We start from the raw sequence: 20,974 nt of genomic DNA on the forward strand, positions 1-20,974 counted from the left end.
TCCAGGTAGCTGTGTAGCTGACCAGCAAGCTTATCTGTGCTCCCATAACTGAGGCAATCTGCCAATGATTGAAGGTTTGCTCATTCATTAGCTGATCTTTTACAGATCAGAACAGCTGGATAAAAAGTCTTGTCCAATTATTGGGTCATGTAAAACATCTTTAATTCTTGTCTAAGAAGGCAGATGGCAAAAAAACACTGATTGTGCCCTAATGATGTGTGCTTGCTGCCTATTCCTCTGTTCCCTGTTAGAGATGCTCCTGGTTCTGATAAATGAGATATATCATCCTGTCCTGTAATCTCATTTTGCCTTCACATTTACATTTTGTTGTTTGTGTGGAACATTTCTGCAGTTTGTTGCCGTGCTGCAGGGAAATCATCAAGGATCAGGTGATGGAAGCCTCATCAGATATCATATACTGTAGTTATAAAGCACAGACTCCACAGGTATTTGCATTGACGGATCCCAAGAACGTTGACGTTTAGCTGCAATAGTCTTCTCTCTGTGAATACAAAGGTTTTTCTTCTTTTTAAGGACTAATTACAAATTGAGAAATCATGAAGCTGGAACTGATTATCACAAGATCTGTCATTCTGGTCATCACTGGGGTCACTGGGACCTTCATTAACTCCATCATTGTTCTGTTGAACTTCAGATTCTGGAGAGATGTCACCACCTCCAAAAGTTACAATAGATTGCTCTTTGTTATCGGCCTCACAAACACCATCTTACAAGCACACTTCATCTTTGATGCTATTTTAAAGATTTATAGTTTATATTTGCTGAACGAAAATCTTTTATTATGTGTGATTACTTTTGGTTTCACACTCGTTGACGTCAATATTTGGAACACCACCTGGCTCTCCTTACTCTGCTGTGTCCGGCTGGTTAATTCCTCTCACTGTTTTTACCTTAAGATAAAGGCAAAGTTCTTCTCCTCTCTTCCTCTTCTTATAGTCGGCTCAGTCCTGTTTGCTGTTACCATTAATTTACCATTATTCTGGACAACCAAGCTACATATTCCTACAAATACAACCGATTCGCCAGCGTCTGGTTACTTTATTTCTCTGGATGCTTACTACATTATCTTCAGCTCACTTTTTGGCTTTTCTGTTCCCTTCTGTATGACTTGTGTCTCTATCGGGTTCAGTATTAGTACTTTATTAGGACACATCAGGAGAATGGAGCGCAGTGACTCCCATCTGACGTCTGCCCAGCTGCAGGGACATTACCGAGCCGTCAAGACAATGGTCATACGTGTTTTCTTAGACTTTTTATTCTTTTTCATTATAGTCTTAGGAGTTTCTGTCCCATTGATTCTTAATTCGACCACATACTCTGTCCTCTGGTTAGCTGTCCTCACGTATCCCACTTCTCAAGCTTTCATTTTAGTTTTTGGAAATCCCAAATTAAAGAGTGCAGTTTGTGGTCTCATAAAGTGTTAAGATGAATGTGTTGTGTGCTATAATCAACATTACATATATGAGATTATGACCACACTGTCCTAATTCACCCCTTATATGCTCTTATAAATGTACTATAAGGTTTGAGCTAAGTGATAAAGAAGACATTATCAAGTAAAGAGAATTCTCAGATTAGGACTTTTCGGAGAGCTACCTAGACTGTGGTGCCTCTTGTCAGTGAAGTGAATCAGTCGCCATTTTGTATCAGGTATCCATCTTGTATGCTTTTGTCATCTCATTGTCCTTTTCTATAACAAGAATTTCATAGATATGCAATAACTGTTTAAAAGGCCTTGATGAACAATATGTTCCATGCTGGGGAGATAAAGATGAAGAATCCAGATTGATGCTCAGTGTCAGAATGGCTTGTTCCTCAACAAGGACTCATGTTCCTAAATATCTTATTGTTATACATTTCTGTACCTTTTGTTTTGATAAGCCTATCATGCTTGGTGCCACTCTGCTTGGGAGAAGTCTGCCTGGGGACTAGGATGTTAATTTTCTTGCTTAGTTTTTCGAATCAATGATAATTAATGAATTATAATAAATTATAATTATTACAAGTGGGATGACTTCTTGTCCCATTGTAAATGTCTTTGGGTATATATACTTCTGCCAGCTAATTGAATAAACAGATGACTTCCTATCACATGTGTGCGTGGTTTGCAAGTTGCTTTGAGCTCAAAAATAAACAACTAATTTGGAGACCTGAAAATATATTTTTTTCTGGAGAACAGGAGAAGTCCCATAAGATTGGAGAAGGGCAAATGTTGTTCCTATCTTCAAAAAAGGGAAGAAGGTAGACCCAGGAAACTATTGGCCTGTGAGCCTGACATTTACCAGGCATGATCTTTAAAAAAATTCTTAAACAGCATATATGCAAGTACTTGAGCAGTATATGGAATCTGTTCACAATGCCAATTGTAAACACATTCAGCAATCAGGAATAAGAAAATATAGAATTGTACAAAAAGTGTTGATAATCTATTAATATAGATATGCATTCACTATGGGTGGTATGATAAAGAGATTATTCAACATCCATTGCAAATTAGGTTTCTTTGCCAAAGTTACAAGCTTTCAGCAGTTTGCAAATTTAACCTGGTTTGGACCAGGCACTATAAATTTACGGTGCCTGGTACTGGGCTTTAAGCCCAGCTATATATAATATTACGACAGGGCTTTAAACCTCGGGCAAAGGCACGCGAGTATGCATGCATGTGTTCCTGTGCAGCAGTGCCCGAGCTGTCAAACTTCTGCTGAGACACAATATAGTCCCGGGAACAATCAGGACCAATCCTGTGTCCCTGTATATATATGTAATCACCATGAGAAATAATTATGGTGGTCACAGTCACAAATGTTTACTAAATATGTGACAGGCAGCTTCACTCTGCCCCCTACTCTCTTCCGATCACTGTATTTCTGAGTAAAGAGAAGGAGACGGGTTGTTACAGCTGCCGGTGAAGCAGTTCCATGGAAGAAAAAATTACATTTTTTAAAAAATAAATAGTTTCAAAGGGTTAGTGTTGGTAGTCTAGAGATTACAGTTTTAGGGTGGCTTCACCCGAGCGTGTTTTTATGCGTACATAAGTGTGCACCCATGTACGTGCAAAAGCTCTCGTGAATGCAGGTCCGTGCATTATTTTCAATAAAGCCGCGTTGCTGCCGGCGGCTCTATTGAAAACAATAGTCTGCCGGCACCCCTGCATTCTTTTTCAGCGAAGGGCTTTACATATTAGCCCTTCCCTGAAAAAAGAAAAATTTTAGTGTAAAAAAAATAAATTAAAAATATACTTACCTGTCCGCTGCTGCCATGACCCCCGCGGGATTAAAGAACACATCTGCCGCATGCGGCAGATGTCTCCTTCATCCCCTCCAGTTAAAAGAATTCCCTGCTGCTACATCTGCCACATCTGTGACAGATGCTGCAGAGGAATTCTTCAATTCTCTACCGCAGCTGTCACACGTCAGCTGCAGTAGAAGATTCTGCAGGCAATTGATTTCAGGGAAGGGCTTTAAATATAAGCCCTTTCCTGAAAATCAAGTAAAAGTGGTTTAAAAAGCAAAAAAATAGATACTCACCTTCCTTCAGCTGCCGGGGCTCAGCTGCGTCTTTTCCTGCTGTACCCTGCACTGTGGGGCTGGTGAATGACGGGCGGGAGCTGCCTGGGATTGGCTTGGCACATCAGCCAATCACAAACAGCTTTTTCAGTAGGCTGGGATTTTAAATCCCCGCCTGCTGAAAGATCAGCACCACAGTGCAGGGGACAGCAGAAGACGCGGCTGAGCAATGTGAGTATCTATTTTTTTTTGTTTTTTAAACCCCTTTTACTTGATTTTCAGGGAAGGGCTTAGATTTAAAGCCCTTCCCCGAAATCATTTACTGGCATCAGAATCCTCTACCGCAGCTGACATGTGTGACAGCTGCGGTAGAGAATTGAAGAATTCCTCTGCTGCATCTGTCACAAATGTTGAGCAATCACCTTGCGCTCTGCAGAATGCAGATGATAAGCAGAGGGCCAGTTGTTCCCGCTGGGTGCGCCCAGCTATCATACAGCCGAGCGAGGTGTCCCCACTTGCTTTCTGCATCCAGCTGTTCCCTGCTCTGAGTGCCCAGCTGTTATACAGTCGAGCGCTGTGAGCGGACGATGCAGAAGACAAGTGGGGTGTCCCCACTTGTCTTCTGCATCCAGCTGTTCCCTGCTGGGAGCGCCCGGCTGTCATACAGCCGAGTGCTCCCAGCATAGAATGCAGGAGACCAGTGGGGTGTTCCCACTTGCCTTTTGCATCTACATGATCCCTGCTCCGAGCGCCCGGCTGTTATACAGCCAAGCACTCTGAGCAGTGGATGCAGAAGACAAGCAGGGTGTCCCTGCTTGTCTTCTTCATCAAGCTGCTCCCCACTTTGAGCGCCCGGCTGTTATACACCTGAAAGACAACAATGAGTGATGGTTTAACGAAAACTGCACGATGTCAGTGCAGTTAGACACAATGATTATCGCTCAAAAGATGGCTTTGAACGATTTTTCAGCAATAATCGTTGTGTCTAAATGGGTCTTTAGACTCCCGTGAATGCCTCCTGCACGATTCTCACAGAGCAGTTGTGTATTCTGATTGTATAAGCTGCTCCCTTACAGATAACATTGTATACCTCTGCAAATTCTTTCACTTTTCATACTTTACTAACATGTGGATTACCATATTATTGTATTAAAGGGGTTGTCCGGCCATAGACAATTAATGTCATCACTTCTTTTTGCCCAATACAATGCACTTTGTAATATACATTGTGCATTGTAAACTAGGCAAACAGAAGTTATTCACTTACCTTTTGGGGTGCCCCCCCCCCCCCCCCCCCCTGTGTTGCTCCTCTGTTGTCCTTGGATCCGACAAGTCTTCTCTTCTTGTCAGCCGGCTCCAGGTCTTGTCGGGACGATGGGGACGTGCTTCTTCAGCACAGCTACTGCGCATGTGCTGGGAAGCATCTTCAATTCAGCTGCTGTCACGCTCTTGTCTGCCTGCAGGGGACCAGGCTGCTGGATCGGGTAAGAATCTGGGGTGGTGGTGGGGTGTTTGCGGGAGTCGGGCGGCCTGTCACTGTGCGGGGGGGGGGGGAGTTGGGCGGCCTGTCACTGTGTGGGGTGGGGGGGTTGTGGGGGAGTTGGGCGGCCTGTCACTGTGCGGGGGGGGGGGGGGGGTTGATGCGGGAGGCCTGTTACTGTGCGGGGGGGAGGGCCTGTCCCATTTTGGGGGGGGGCATTTGCGGTCACATAGACTTCTTGCGGGGTGGGTGTGCGGTCACATAGACTTCTTGTGGGGTGGGTGTGCGGTCACATAGACTTCTTGCAGGGGTAGGTGCGCGGTCACATAGACTTCTTGCGGGGTTGGGTGTGCAGTCACATAGACTTCTTGCGGGGGTGGGTGTGCGGTCACATAGACTTCTTGCGGGGGTGGGTGTGCGGTCACATAGACTTCTTACGGGGGTGGGTGTGCGATCACATAGACTTCTTGCGGGGGGAGGGGTGTGCGGTCACATAGACTTCTTGCGGGGTGGGTGTGCGGTCACATAGACTTCTTGTGGGGTGGGTGTGCGGTCACATAGACTTCTTGCGGGGGTGGGTTTGCGGTCACATAGACTTCTTGCGGGGGTGGGTGTGCGGTCACATAGACTTCTTACGGGGGTGGGTGTGCGATCACATAGACTTCTTGCGGGGTTGGTTGTGCGGTCACATAGACTTCTTGCGGGGGTGGGTTTGCGGTCACATAGACTTCTTGCGAGGGTGGGTGTGCGGTCACATAGACTTCTTACGGGGGTGGGTGTGCGATCACATAGACTTCTTGCGGGGGTGGGGGTGCGGTCACATAGACTTCTTGCGGGGGTGGGTGTGCGGTCACATAGACTTGTCGCTGTTGGGTTCTGTCACATAGACTTGTTGCTGTTGAGTGCTGTCACATAGACTTCTTGCGGAGATGGTGGTGTGGTCACATAGACTTCTTGCGGAGGTTGTGGTACTGTCACATAGATTTTTTGCGTAGGTGGTGGTGCTGTCACATAGACTTCTTGCGGAGGTGGTGGTGCCGTCACATAGACTTGTCGCTGTTGGGTGCTGTCACATAGACTTCTTGCGTAGGTGGTGGTACTGTCACATAGACTTGTTGCTGTTGAGTGCTGTCACATAGACTTCTTGCGTAGGTGGTGGAACTGTCACATAGGCTTGTTGCTGTTGAGTGCTGTCACATAGACTTCTTGCGGAGGTGGTGGTGCTGTCGCATAGACTTCCTGCGGAGGTGGTGGTGCTGTAACATTTTTTGTCGCTGTTGGGTGCTGTCATATAGACTTCTTGCGGAGGTGGTGGTGCTACATACATAGTAACATAGTAACATAGTATGTAAGGCCGAATGAAGACAATGTCCATCTAGTCCAGCCTGTCTATCCTACTGTGTTGATCCAGAGGAAGGCAAAAAACCCCAAGGCCAGAAGCCAATTAGCCCTTTTGGGGGAAGAATTCCTTCCCGACTCCCGAATGGCAATCAGACTGTTCCCTGGATCAACCCCTAATAGTTCCTACCTGCCTATATACCAGGATTGACACTTAACCTAATATTTATATCCTGTAATATCCTTCTTCTCCAGAAAGACATCAAGTCCCCTTTTAAACTCCTCTATGGATTTTGCCATCACCACTTCCTCCGGTAAAGAGTTCCACAGTCTAACTGCTCTTACAGTAAAGAATCCCCTTCTATGTTGGTGATGAAACCTACTTTCCTCTAATCGTAGCGGATGTCCTTTTGTTACCGTCATGGTCCTGGGTGTAAACAGATCGCGGGGGAGATCCATGTGTTGTCCCCTCATGTACTTATACATGGTTATTTGGTCGCCTCTTAACCTTCTTTTTTCTAGAGTAAATAGTCCCAATTTGGATAGCCTCTCTGGGTATTCCAGTCCCGTCATTCCATGTATTAGTTTAGTTGCCCTTCTTTGAACCCCTTCAAGCACTGTGACATCTTTCCTGAGCACCGGTGTCCAGAATTGTACGCAGTATTCCATGTGAGGCCTGACAAGTGCCTTATATAATGGAAGGATAACGTTCTCGTCCTTCGCCCCTATACCTCTTTTAATGCACCCCAAGACTTTATTTGCCTTTGCAGCAGCTGACTGGCATTGGTTACTCCAGTTTAGTCTATTATCCACTAATACCCCCAGATCCTTTTCCATATCACTTTTCCCCAGCGGTACCCCATTAAGTGAATATTTGTGACATCCGTTCCTCCTGCCCATGTGCATAGTCTTACATTTTTCAACATTGAACTTCATTTGCCATTTTTCTGCCCAAGCCCCCAGCTTATCCAGGTCTGTTTGTAGCCGCACATTGTCCTCCGTTGCATTAATTATATTGTATAATTTTGTGTCATCTGCAAATATTGATATTTTGCTGTGCAGCCCCTCTATCAGGTCATTGATAAATATGTTGAACAGAGTGGGGCCTAATACTGAACCCTGTGGCACCCCGCTAGCGACTGTGGTCCAACCTGAGTATGAGCCATTTATTACCACCCTCTGCTTTCTATCATTGAGCCAATTTTTTACCCACTTACACACGTTTTCGCCCAGTCCGAGCTGCCTCATAGACTTGTTGCTGTTGGGTGCTGTCACATAGACTTCTTGCATAGGTGGTGGTACTGTCACATAGGCTTCTTGCGTAGGTGGTGGTACTGTCACAGGCTTGTTGCTGTTGAGTGCTGTCACATAGACTTCTTGCAGAGGTGGTGGTGCTGTCACATAGGCTTCTTGCGTAGGTGGTGGTGCTGTCACATTTTTTTGTCGCTGTTGGGTGCTGTCACATAGACTTGTTGCGGAGGTGGTGGTGCTGTCACATAGACTTGTTGCTGTTGGGTGCTGTCACATAGACTTCTTGCATAGGTGTTGGTACTGTCACATAGACGTCTTGCGGAGGTGGTGGTGCTGTCACATAGACTTGTTGCGGAGGTGGTGATGCTGTCACATAGACTTGTCAATGTTGGGTGCTGTCACATAGACTTCTTGCGTAGGTGGTGGTACTGTCACATAGACTTCTTGCGTAGGTGGTGGTACTGTCACATAGATTTCTTGCGTAGGTGGTGGTACTGTCACAGGGACTTGTTGCAGTTGAGTGCTGTCACATAGACTTCTTGCGGAGGTGGTGGTGCTGTCACATAGACTTTTCGCTGTTGGGTGCTGTCACATAGACTTCTTGCGAAGGTGGTGGTGCTGTCACATTTTTTTGTCGCTGTTGGGTGCTGTCACATAGACTTGTTGCGGAGGTGGTGGTGCTGTCACATAGACTTCTTGCTGTTGGGTGCTGTCACATAGACTTCTTGCATAGGTGTTGGTACTGTCACATAGACTTCTTGCGTAGGTGGTGGTACTGTCACATAGACTTCTTGCGTAGGTTGTGGTACTGTCACATAGATTTCTTGCGTAGGTGGTGGTACTGTCACAGGGACTTGTTGCAGTTGAGTGCTGTCACATAGACTTCTTGCGGAGGTGGTGGTGCTGTCACATAGACTTTTCGCTGTTGGGTGCGGTCACATAGACTTCTTGCGTAAGTGGTGGTACTGTCACATAGACTTCTTGCGTAGGTGGTGGCACTGTCACATAAACTTCTTGCGTAGGTGGTGGTGCTGTCACATAGACTTCTTGCTGAGGTGGTGGTGCTGTCAGATAGACTTGTCGCTGTTGGGTGCTGTCACATAGACTTCTTGCATAGGTGGGGTACTGTACATAGACTTGTTGCTGTTGAGTGCTGTCACATAGACTTCTTGCGGAGGTGACGGTGCTGTCACATAGACTTGTTGCTGTTGGGTGCTGTCATATAGACTTCTTGCGGAGATGGGGGTGCTGTCACATAGACTTGTCGCCGGGAAAAGAGTGTGAGGGGGGGGGGGTGTTGTCACAGTAATTTGTCGCTGTGGGGTGGGAGGGGGGCTGTCATAGTAATTTATCCCAGGGTGTAATCCTGCCTGTGCAGGGAGGGGAGGAGGTTAGCTGTGTCTATTGTGAATGGTGGGTCCAGCGGGGGGAGACTGTGGAGGACACTGTGGACTGGGGCACTTAAGGGGGCATTTGGGGGGGGGCACTGTGCAAGAGTGCAATGTGGGGGGGGACTGTGGGAAGGCGTTGTGGGGGGTGACACTGGAGGTGGGAACTGTGGTGGGGGCATTGTGGGGGGTGCACTGTGGAGGGGCATGTGTGTGGTGGGGGCACTGAGGGGGTGTACTGTGGAGGGCACTGTGGGGGGGGTGCACTGTGGGGTGACACTGTGGGGAGGTCATTGTGGGGGGGGTGCACTGTGTGTGGGCACTTTGGGGGTGCATTGTGTGTGGACACTGAAGGGGGGGCTGTGGGGGGGGTGCTGGAGGGGGGGACTGTGTGTGGGGCAGTGTGGAGGGGGCACTGTGAGGGGGGGCATGTGTGTGGGCACTGGAGGGGGCACTGTAAGGGGGGGGGCATGTGTGTGGACACTGAAGGGGGGACTGTGGGGTAGGGTACTGGAGGGGGGGACTGTGTGTGGGGCAGTGTGGAGGGGGAACTGTGAGGGGGGGCATGTGTGTGGGCACTGGAGGGGGCACTGTGTGTGGGCACTGTGAGGGGGGGGGGGCATGTGTGTGTGTCATGCTTGGTGCTACTTTCACTTTCAATAGCAGAGGATCGTGATCCTCTGCTATTGAAAGTGCTGCTAGAGATCACGATCTCCTGCTACTGTTGTGACAGCTGTAGCAGGAGATTCCTTCATCTCCCCAGCATGTCCCCTCGTCACTGGACACTGGGACACTATTGTCACAGTGTTCAGTGATGAGAGGACATGCCAGGGAGATGAAAGAATCTCCTGCTACAGCTGTAACAGCAGTAGCGGGAGATCGCACTGCTCTCTCATTGCTTTGAATGGAGCCGGCCGGCTGCCGGCTCCATTCAAAGCAGTGAAGCGTGCGTCTTCCTCTAGTCATGTGACCGGCATGATCGGGAGCGCGCACGCTGAGGAGAGAGAGGCAGCAGTGCATCATGGGAAATACCCAGCGGTGCCATCTTTAAATAGTTCTTCAGGCAAGCTTTATAAGGGGAAGAAAAGGAATAAAAAGGTAAGCAAAATATCGTTTTTTATGGGTAAAGCTGTAGTGTGTGATGCTTCTACTCTACAGGGCATTCATGGGAAGAAAAAAATTAGTTTGGGCGGCAGACAACCCCTTTAAGCAATCCTGTATGAGCATAACTCTTTTTGTATTCTCCTATTTTGTGATGTAATGTTTGTCCGTAAAAGTGATTGTATTCCTTTGAATAAATCAGAAAGGTATTAGAGAATGACCGAAACAGGAGTCAGACTCAAATACATTTCCATGCATGAAACTTCTCATTATAACCAATTTGGGCAGACAGAATAATCTGGAATATGATAATTATTCCCATAACATCTGGCACCCGACTTGGAAAAATTGACAAATGTGATCTTTGGAAATACGAATCCAACTGACGGGCATTGCGGTTTGTTGGACGTACACAATGGGGATAGGCTGAAAGCAAGGTGAGTTATATTCTCCCCTCCCCCATTGTTCATCCATCATTCTGCTTGCTAAGGTTTGGGTGAGTAATTTCGATCTAAACGGTTAATTTTTGTTAAATGGTCACTTGTCTATTTAAGAACCCTGATTTGTGATTACACAGTGTTGCTATGAGCTGTTAAATTCTTGATTAGATATCTCATAAACTGTTATAACCATCCGTAGTGTACCCCATTTTCCAAATCTTGACAACGATTTGATGGCTTCTAGAGATACAGTGTTTTTTTTTCGGATAAGAAACATTTACTCTTAAGGTTATTTTAATTACTTCAGGCATTAGACTGCTTAGTAGTTGACAGTGAAAAGTTTGATCATGAAAGGTAGCTTTTTATCTGTATGAGGTTACACTCATTTTAAAATGAACGATAATGTAGATAAGAGGTTCACAGCAGAAGAAATAGTTCATGCTGTTGCAGGTAGAAACAAAGAAAAAGTTTGATGGCAATTGGGAACTGTTTAGATGAGAAGTTTTGGAAAAATGTGTTAGATGATAATGGAGGAATTTTGGCTGATATACGATTGCTCAAGTTTGCAGAGACCCGGTGAAGAATGTTTAAGTAGGTGATAAAAAGTAAAAGAAAGATAGTTGAAGTTACACGATTGCCATTGTTACATGTGCTTTGTGTGTAAGACAAAGTAAGGCCAGCCCTTCTTCACCATCTGAGGCTATGTCACGGATGACGTTTTCTCCCTATTGCCCCACCCCTAGATGGCCGTGTTGTTATTGTGGCCAATAGCAGTCTGCATAACTTGATACATGTTTAATATGCAGTATTCCTGGACCTGCCCGTTACCACCGCCCAGTCAGGCCACGCCTTCGGTAGCCATTTCATTGCCAGCCACAGCCCAGCAGCTATTTTAGAATCTGCTGCAATAATACCTTCGGCCGCCACCCAGGCACCATCTTAGCTCCACAGCAGGCAGGAGCTGGCTTATCACCTCCCACTGATGTACCTTTTACCTGGCATCCCACTGTTTGCACTAGTAGTTGTGCAATGATGATGCTTTCTCTGAATTGCCTAGGAATATTCAAAACCCCTCCATCCTGGCTGGCCCCTATTATCTGCCCTGCAGCCTGTGTTTAGCACCCTCAAGTCATTTTGCGTGGCATTGTGTTTAAATTGCGCACATATATAGTTGTTGCTGTAAAGATCTGTGATCTTTTCCGCTCTGATGTGAAAGGGGGGAAATGGGGGAGAAAGGGAATCCCTTTATACCCTCATTCATGCAGTTGGTGTCCCCCTATTACATGAAGCAAGTTCATGCAGAATCTATGGACAAATATGTGACAAATAAACACTTTTTGTCCAGTCTGTCCTAATATCTTAACACTGATCCTTGCTGTACATCTTGTCTCCTTCATACAAGTGTCAGGTAGCATCCATGCTGCGGGGAAATGTCACTATGGGTGACAGTAGCATTGATATGTTCCCCTTTCCCTGTCTACAGTCCGTCTATTTGAGGAGTCGGCTACTAACCACTCAGGGACTGTCCTTAGCTTGGTTTAGTTGGTCCAGTGGATCCACAATTTCCTGAAATCTTTAACAGCAGTAAACATTGTGTGTGGAGGATTATATGGTTCTTAATATTTATATAAGAGAGAAAGACTTGACCGCCTGGATGAATGAGAGTTAATGGCCAGTGTTCAAACTGTGATGAATGAGAAATGTGTGATGCAGATATTGACTGGGGACAACATTTTCTCTCCCCATATGCATAAGACTTTAATGACCACTCAGGGTAGGATGTGAATTTCATCCACATTTTTGTTTTCCTATTTCTATGCCTTTGTATATGTCAGTGTCAGTCTTCACTGCAGTTATGATACTCAAGAGTTCAGGATAAGCAGTGATAAATATTGCCTCCCCTGTAAAACTTTTTCTGCCTTGCCTGCCCAGGCTTTGATACAAAAAAAGAGAAGTTTTTTTGTTTCCCTCGGCCCTGGAAAACAGAACCAGCTCAGACTGGTTGGCAATGCTCTATAGCATAATACTCAGCATACCTTCAACCTGTTGCTTGTGCTGCACCCTCTTGTGTTAGAAATGCTAACTGCAGCTGGACAAACGTTCCGAGATAACTTTCAATTTTCCTATGGCAGTGTCTCAGTCAACACTGTCATAGGTTTTTCGCTCAGACTTTGCTCCACAGAATATCCCTTTTACCTACAGTGTTCCCTGTTCATGCCACTCAATGTGTCAGCGTTGCAACACCCTCAATTCTGCTACCTTGCTGCCTCTAGAAAAAGAAGGGAAGTGGTTATAATCAGCTTTTTTTTTCCTTTCAGCCTGATACACATGACTACGCACTAGCTAATGGCCCAGAAGACAGGGGGTTTAGCCATGTTGATCAATCATTAGGTAACCCTGATTTTGCACTCTTTGTGGATGGATCGAGGTATGGTCAAGTTGTAAACAGGTTATGTTGTGCTTCGCTTACCTGATGTGGCTAAGGCCAAACCTCTCCAATCTTGCATGTCAGCCTGAGAAACCAAATTGCGAGCTCGGGAAGAAGCATGCAAGCATGCTCACGAGAACGCGGCTAACGTCTACACAGACTCACGCTATGCTTACGGCATTGCTCATAACTACGGACTCATCTAGAGAGCGAGGTCATTCTTAAAAGCAATTAAAAACAGTAAAGGTGTACAGGCACTAATGGAAGCCCTCTTGCTGCCCAATGCAAAGAGAAAATGCAATAAAAGGCCTCTCCAAGCATGGCACAAAAGAGGCAACCGTAAATCACCTGGCTGATCAAGCTGTGAAGACAGCCACACAGAAGCCCAGACTTGATCCTCCAGGTTCTGGGTGGTACAGGTACCTCCTCAGACGTCACCCTCAGTGGATTATGACCTGTTGATACAGTTACAAAAACAGGCGAACGAGGTGGGGTGGAAAGAACAATGGGAACCAGCAATAGGGCATAGACACCTGGAGATAAATGAATGGTATCCAACAAGCTTTATTTTCCACATGCTTCTATCCTGTCATGGCTCCAGCCTCTCATGGAAATGCACACCTGTAACAAACAGCTATGACAGATGTGGTTGCTAGCCACTGGTATGCACCAGGATTTAGCATCACGACACCTAAAACAAGCAGGGCTGCCTGATTTGTGCACGGAACGGCATGGGTAGGTCTGCATAGGCTCCCATGCAGTGTACCTCTTGTCCCGACTACCCAGGTACAGAGTACCAGAGACAATTGAGAGTGACCGAGGTACTTCCCCCATAAAGTAATGATAGTGTTAGGGGTAGAACAGGCCTTTCATACTCCATACCATCTACAAAGCAGTGGTAGAGCAGAGTGTTCGAATGGTACCTTGGAAACCCCAATCCAAAAGGCCATGGCAGAGCTCAAAAGATCATGGACTGAGTAACTCCCCCTGGCATTCTTCTCCGTAAGGTAGACACCTAACAGAATAGACCTGAGCCCATATGAGGTACTTTTTGGTTCGCCCCAAATGTTAGGATTGTATTACTGCAATAACTCCAAATGCAGCATGATAGCTTGACAAACTGTGCTATTGCTCTCACAAAACCTTTAATTAAGGTATATTCTCAAGTGTTTGCTTCCCTTCCAGATCCTGACAGCTAAGAAGGAACTCATTCTGTGAAACTAGAAGGGTGGGTGGTTACTAAAAGACATGTCCGCAAAGCTTTAGAACCCAGACTTGACGGTCCATAACAAGTGTTCCTGACCACCGCTACAGATGTTCAGCTGGAAGGACAAATCCAATTGGATACATGCGTCTCATTGCAAGAGAGTCTTCCCACCATGATGAACACTTGCTTTCTCCTAGGTTTTTCAATCCCTGTTATCTTTTTCACAGCCATGGTTCCATAACTAAGGCTCTGAGCGGTCTAACTAGCCTCTCAAAAGAACTAGCAGCAAATTCTGGCATCTCTGACCCCTTTTGATGACTGGTGGACTGACACTTTTGGCAGATGGTGACAATAGATTTCATCTTTTGCTAGAAATTTAGTGACTATTCTTACTGATATTGCTATTATTGACTGCGTTATTCCGTGCCTTCAAAGATTTATCCCTAAGACCTATTGCAAAGCTGTCCGAGTTATGTATGATGATGCTTTGCCTTTGACTACTGACTCTGAAGCTGAATCTGCTTTCAATCAACCCTCTCTTCTTGCAGTGACTTCCTATGATACTTTTTGTTTGTGCAAACAAGCAGAACGTCAGTTGGGGGATCCAGGGAAGTGGTGTAGGAATTCCGGCTTATGTCAATAGGGCATTTGTAAGGACCTGGCTAGCTGTTCTTCTAGCTGCTCTAAGAAACAAAAAGAAGGGACAGCTACAGTAATGAAATTTGTATGCTATGTATCATATATTACCTTGCTCATAATGAATGCTCTCCACCCTGTGATGGCAGACTTGGCCGAAATTAAGGAAGATATTATACATATGGGGGGTAGAATAGAGGATCTTGAGACGTCCTCTGCTTCCATTACCTCCCACGCCCTGGCAATAGCTCAAGTCCTAAAAGATTAACATGACCACCTAAACCGTATCCTAATCATGCAGGAGGACTTGGAGAATCGCAACAGACGTTGCAATATCCACATTAAGGGGCTCCCTGACTCCTGGGCACGGAATCCCTATTTAAAGTGGCCACAGAAATCTTCGAGCTCTTGCTAGGGGCGGACAGAGCAACCTCCATTTCAGTCGAGCGCATTCACAGGGCGCTCAGACCCCTCCCCCTCCTCTGCAGAAGCTCCAAGAGATGTAATATGTAAGCTTTTGTCCTTCCAAGACACCTTTGCTATATTAAAAGCTGCAAGAACTTGCAAAGACCTCAGATATGGAGATTCCCCCCTCCAAATCTTTCAAGACTTGGCTCCCTCTACTCTGACTAAGCATCGCCTCCTGCGTCCCCTCTTTGAAGCCCTGAGAGCTAAGGACATAAGATACAGCTGGCTTTATCCCTTTGGCCTAGGCATTTCGCAGAAGGGGAGCAGGCTTATTGTTCGCTCCCCCAAAGATCTCCGCAGTTGTTGGGCCCACCTGGAGCTGGATCCCATAGATCTTCCCTGTTGGCTTCCCCTTCTGGAGTTTCCTAAACTCCCGAAGCTGACACCCCCGGAGACCTGGCAACAAGCAGGCAACTTGAAGTCACTAAGAGGCAAAAATAAAAAGGCCAAGGAACCAGCAAATAACCCCCCGACACTTGACTGGAGGGACTTTCTAAAATGCTCCCTGTTTAACTCTCTTCTTGTGGACTCATATCCCTTTCCACACCCTGAAGGGAGATCCTGGGTCATATGGACACCCCCCCTTGGGGCCTAGCCCTTTGGGCCATCCAACCTCGCCAAGGTCCTTTGGGCGGCCTATCATGTCCATGACAGTTTCTTCATTAACATTATGTGAACTTCTTGTTTTTTCTTCCCTGAGTAGGTCTTGTTTTTACAGATTAATGTCCTATAGTACTTGAGGGTCCCGGTGGGCACCTGACAGTTCAGGCTGTATACATAGTTGACTGCTCTCGGATATTCTGTAGCCCAGTCAACTCGCCCCCACCTGAAGACGAGCCTGTGTCTCGGGTTTCACCTTATCTCCCTCTAGAGAATTGTTGTTCTCTCCTTCCTTTGTTTGGAAGTGTGTTTGTCTACCCCCACCCTTCTGTTTCCTCCTCTCCCCTCTTTCTCCCCCATAACCTTCCCTCTCATCCCCTAGATCTTCGACTCCCTGCTAATAGGGGCATCGAAACTCATATATGACCTCAGGACTTTCCCTCCATTTCTACGGTGTTCTCTTCTTTTCACATAACTGAAAGTGTTCCGCTCATCTGCCCTGCGCCGTCGACATGGAGGACTCTCTCCGCATCACCTCGTTTAACGTAAGAGGATTGAACTCCCCTTCCAAGAGACACCACATAGTGCTTCTACTAAAAAGTTACGGCTCTAGGATTGTCTTCTTGCAGGAGACCCATTTCAGGGGAAATAGATGTTTGTCTCTCCCGGGCAAATAGTTCCCTCAAGGATTCTATAGTTCCCACCCAGCATCTGCCTCCAAGGGAGTCTCGATTGTATTTCACAGAACCGTCGCCTTCTCCTGTGAGGCCCAATATTCTGACGAGGAGGGCAGGGTCTTGTTCCTGAGGGGCTTACTGAATAACACTAAACTAACCCTCGCAAACTTATATGCGCCTAACACTGACCAGGTGCCCTGGCTGATCAGACAATTGGAGGTCCTCAGGCACTTTGCCACTGGGCCGATACTTTTGGGAGGAGACCTTAACCTCATCCTCTGCCCCCTAATGGACTCTTCCGTAGGGAAATCCCAAATCTCGCAGACGAGAGTGAGGAGACTTAGTCGCAGTCTGTCAGAAATAGCAGTTGTGGACACCTGGCGTTACCTGAACCCCTCCACCAAGGATTATACTTTTTTCTCCTCAGTCCACTCCTCCTTCCAACGCCTTGACTACATCTTCATCTCCTCCGCCTTCCTACAGTCCACGGTGAAGGCTACTATTGATCTCATTGTCATCTCGGATCATGCCCTGGTTCACATAAATCTCCGCTTACCTAACCCTTCTCTCCGAGAATGCCGATGGAGACTAAACCCCTCCCTATCAGATTCAGAGAATGATAGAATGCAATTAAATAATTTTATAGAATAATACTTCCAACTCAACAAATCTAAAGATCAATCAGTTCCACTGGTATGGGAGGCTTATAAGGCTTTCTCAAGAGGACTTCTGATTGCCTTAGGCTCCAAAGTCAAGAAAAAACAACAAATGGAGATTGATGAAAAACTACTCCAAATTGCCAAACACGAACAGGCGGTAAAATACTCTAAAAAGCAAGACTACGTTAGATAAATTGATCTCTCTCAGAAAGAAACTTAAGCTTTCCCTTGAAACCAAATATAATAAGAAGCATCTCTACCTCAAGCACATAGTTTACGCTCAGGGTAACAAGGGAAGTAAATTTATGTCCACCCTTATCAAAAAAGCACGCTCCAGGAACTTTATAAACTCCATTAAAACTCGCGCCGGTCCCCTGGTTACCTCCACTCTAGATATAGCCAAAGAATTTTAGGCATTTTACTCTCGCCTCTACAACCTACAGGAGCCTCTTACCCCTGAGACCAGACTGAGTACCAAGAACCATATTCTTAAAGGGACTAAATCTCCCTAAAATAGACGGCGAGTAAGTAGCAGGCTTTATGATAGCAGCCACCTCCCAGGAAGTGGAAGACCTCTTAACCTCCTCTCCGTCGGGTAAAAGTCCTGGCCCAGATGGCCTCCCTCTAATTTATTACAAATCATTTAAAGCTACCCTAGTCTCCTACCGTACTAAACTCTTTAATTCTCTGCTATAAGGAGCCCCACTCCCTAAACAAGCACAAGAAGCCCACATAACCTTAGTACATAAGGAAAATAAAGACCCTGAGTTATGCGGGAGTTACAGGCCCATTTTCCTAATAAATTTTGACATAAAGCTCTGGGCCAAACTACTTGGCAAAAGACTAGAAAAGCACATCCCTAAACTGATTAACCTTGAACAGACTGGCTTCATTAAAGGTAGGGAAGGTAAGGATAATTGCCTTAGATTACTCCACGCAGCGAGATATGCCCAAACCCACAACCTCCCCTTAGCTTTGGTAGGCTCTGACGCCGAAAAAGCGTTCGATAGGGTAAATAGGCTCTATATGGAACTTGTCCTTTTACATTTTGACATCCCCCGTAAATTTGTCTCAGCAATTCTCTCCCTATATGCTATGCCCTACGCAGGCTTAAAATTAATAACTCCCTGTCTCCACCATTCAATATAAACAATGGTACCCGCCAGGGCTGCCCACTCTCCCCTGCCCTCTTCATCCTCGCATTGGGACTATTCCTGCAAACAATTAGGATAGAATCTACGATCCAGGGCCTGAAAATTGACAAAGAGGTCCTATCTGCAGCGGCTTATGCTGACAATATTCTTTTCCAGAAAGCCTCCCCAGACTCATTTATCTCCTTGATGAATTTGGATCTCTCTCTATTTTTTTTTTAAACTCGTTTTATTGACAAGTTAACAGCATGTCAGGTACAAGAAACAAACTTATACAGTACAAAGTCTTATATATGGAGTAGGGGCCAGTCGGTCTTACGTCTTACAATGTATACGGTATCTAGTGCGTTTCGTCAGTCAAGAGAGGAAAGAGAAGGAATGAGTAGGTGAGAAGAAGTAATAAGGGCTTTATAGGGGAAGGAGTAACAGTAATAGGGTATATGTTAGGGCACATATTTGTTACAGGAGTAATCGTAAGTAAACGTATATATCTTTATGTCGAAGTATAGTTATTGAACACATTATGGTGTAGAGACAGGGTTATCAGGGTTTTTTTTTTTTTAAGTGGCGCACCAGGTGGGTGGCCGAGCACGGGAATCAAGCCCCCCAGCCCAACCGCAGCCCCCCCCACCCCCTGGGCTCTTACTGTGGTCTTTGTAGGGCTGATATGGCTAAGGTGAGCGGCTGCGGAGAGAACAGGGTCAACGAAGAGTGGCACCATTGGCCCCATACCTTTTGGAATTTATCCGGACAATTACAAGCCTTATTGACTGGGTTGTTGTAAGGTGTGATTGAGTTAGTAGTTTTCCCCCACATTGCCAAAGTCGGGCCCCTCTGGTCCATCCATCTCAATGCGATAAGCTTTCTAGCTAGAAATATGACTTTTCGTAGGAATATTCTGTCGTAGTGTTGCCACTGCTCTACCTCAAGGATGATGAAGAGGCAAATTTCTTGAGTGGTGGGAACCGGGATATCAAGGACTGCGGAGAGCAAGTTTGTGACCTCGCCTCAGTAAGATCGGATTGGCGGGCAGTCCCAGATCCTATGCCAGAAGTCAGCATATGTGCAAGTGCATCGGATACAGTGTGTGGTTGGATTCCTGCCCATCTTATGTACTCTTGCCGGGGTGAAATAGCATTGATGGACTATGTATAATTGGGTCATTTTATTGTTTGCTGAGGGGGAGACAATTAAGGGCGATTCTAGTACCTCAGTGAATGTTTCTTCCGTCAACGTTGGAATCAAAGACTTCCATTTAGTTAGGGCGGGGGGATTTCCCGAGCGGCTTTTGAAGTTGCTAAGTGGGAATATAGTGTCGAGATAAGTCCCCGGGGCACTTGCAATCTTAGTATTCCTATTAACGGGTAGTGGGATATAGTACTACTCGAGGGTGGGAATTGCGTCTGTAGGTATTTGTAGAGCTCTCTCTAATTTTAAAATAAACTTTGCAAAATCCATTGTGCTTAACATCTCCATACCCACAGCCCGATGCAGAGCTCTCAGAGCAGACTCCCCCTTTACCTGGTCCGAATCTGACATAGCTTTTTTAGGCAAAACTTACCAAAAAAGCAGACCTTTTCACTGCAAAATTTTTGCCTCTACTAACCAAGGTCAAAAGCTTACTGCGATCTTACGATCTCCCATTTATATCATGGCTAGGCAGAAAAAATATCCTGAAATCCTACGTTCTCCCCATTATTTTATACAAGATTCAACTTCCGATATTCATTCCAGCTAGTTTTTTCAAGACTCTTCGGATGGCTTTCTCGAGATACGTGTGGAAGGGGAGGAGACCTAGACTGGCTCATTGTCTCCTAGTTAGGAGAACTTGCGAAGGAGGAGTGGACCTACCTTGCACCCGTGAATTTTACCTTGCCACCCAACTGAACTATTGGATGGAATTGATCCACCCGAACAAAGATCATCTCATCCAAGCATTAGCCAGATGGTCTCATGGCCCTACCCTCCTTGAGGACCTCTGGTTCCCCAGCAAAAGAAAACAGAGAAGCGTAGAAATCAATCCTCTCCTCAGAGGACCTTTAGAGACATGGGATAGCCTAAGAGAGACTTTAGTACCTAGACCCTCCCCCTGCACCCCTTTGTGCGCATTATACAAACTCTTAGATCTGTCTCTTGACTCATGCTCTGCTAACACCTGGAGGATCTTCGCAGGCAGAAACATTCATGATATACTCTCTCTGTCCCATAAACCCCCCTCTGCTATACTAGAAGACCTCCTTCCCAACCATTCACTCCCCTTCCTCGTGTCTACTGATGTGACAAAGGTGCTTAGTGATTTCCTTAACTTACACAAATCATCCAGACCCCTGACTCCATTTGAAATTGCGCTAAAGGGAAGTAATTTATCTATGAGGAAAGTGGCATTCATTCGCAAACACTTTATCTCACCTCCCATGACCTTGAAGCCTGCCTTCCTTACCTCGTGGGAGAAAGAGCTACGCATATCTCTCTCTCAAAGTGATACCAAACTTATCCTAAAAACTGCTTTTGGCTTTTCCCCTTGTGTCACTTTTCAGGAGTTCCACTACACACTACTGATGAGATGGTATAGGACTCCGCAATGGCTGTACGATCATAAATTGGCCTCACATGACGAGTGCTG

The 20,974-nt window shown here is 46.0% G+C and overlaps 1 protein-coding gene across 1 annotated transcript; it reads left to right on the top strand.

The window, feature by feature from the left end:
• Nucleotides 1-557: 557 nt before the first annotated feature.
• Nucleotides 558-1,445, top strand: LOC136578034 (taste receptor type 2 member 41-like). The gene has a single exon (XM_066577941.1). It carries the CDS (start codon nucleotides 558-560, stop codon nucleotides 1,443-1,445), a length of 888 nt encoding a protein of 295 aa, XP_066434038.1.
• The last annotated feature ends 19,529 nt before the right edge of the window (nucleotides 1,446-20,974 follow it).

The sequence above is a fragment of the Eleutherodactylus coqui genome, chromosome 8, assembly GCF_035609145.1.
Source record: "Eleutherodactylus coqui strain aEleCoq1 chromosome 8, aEleCoq1.hap1, whole genome shotgun sequence".
Lineage (NCBI taxonomy): Eukaryota > Metazoa > Chordata > Amphibia > Anura > Eleutherodactylidae > Eleutherodactylus > Eleutherodactylus coqui.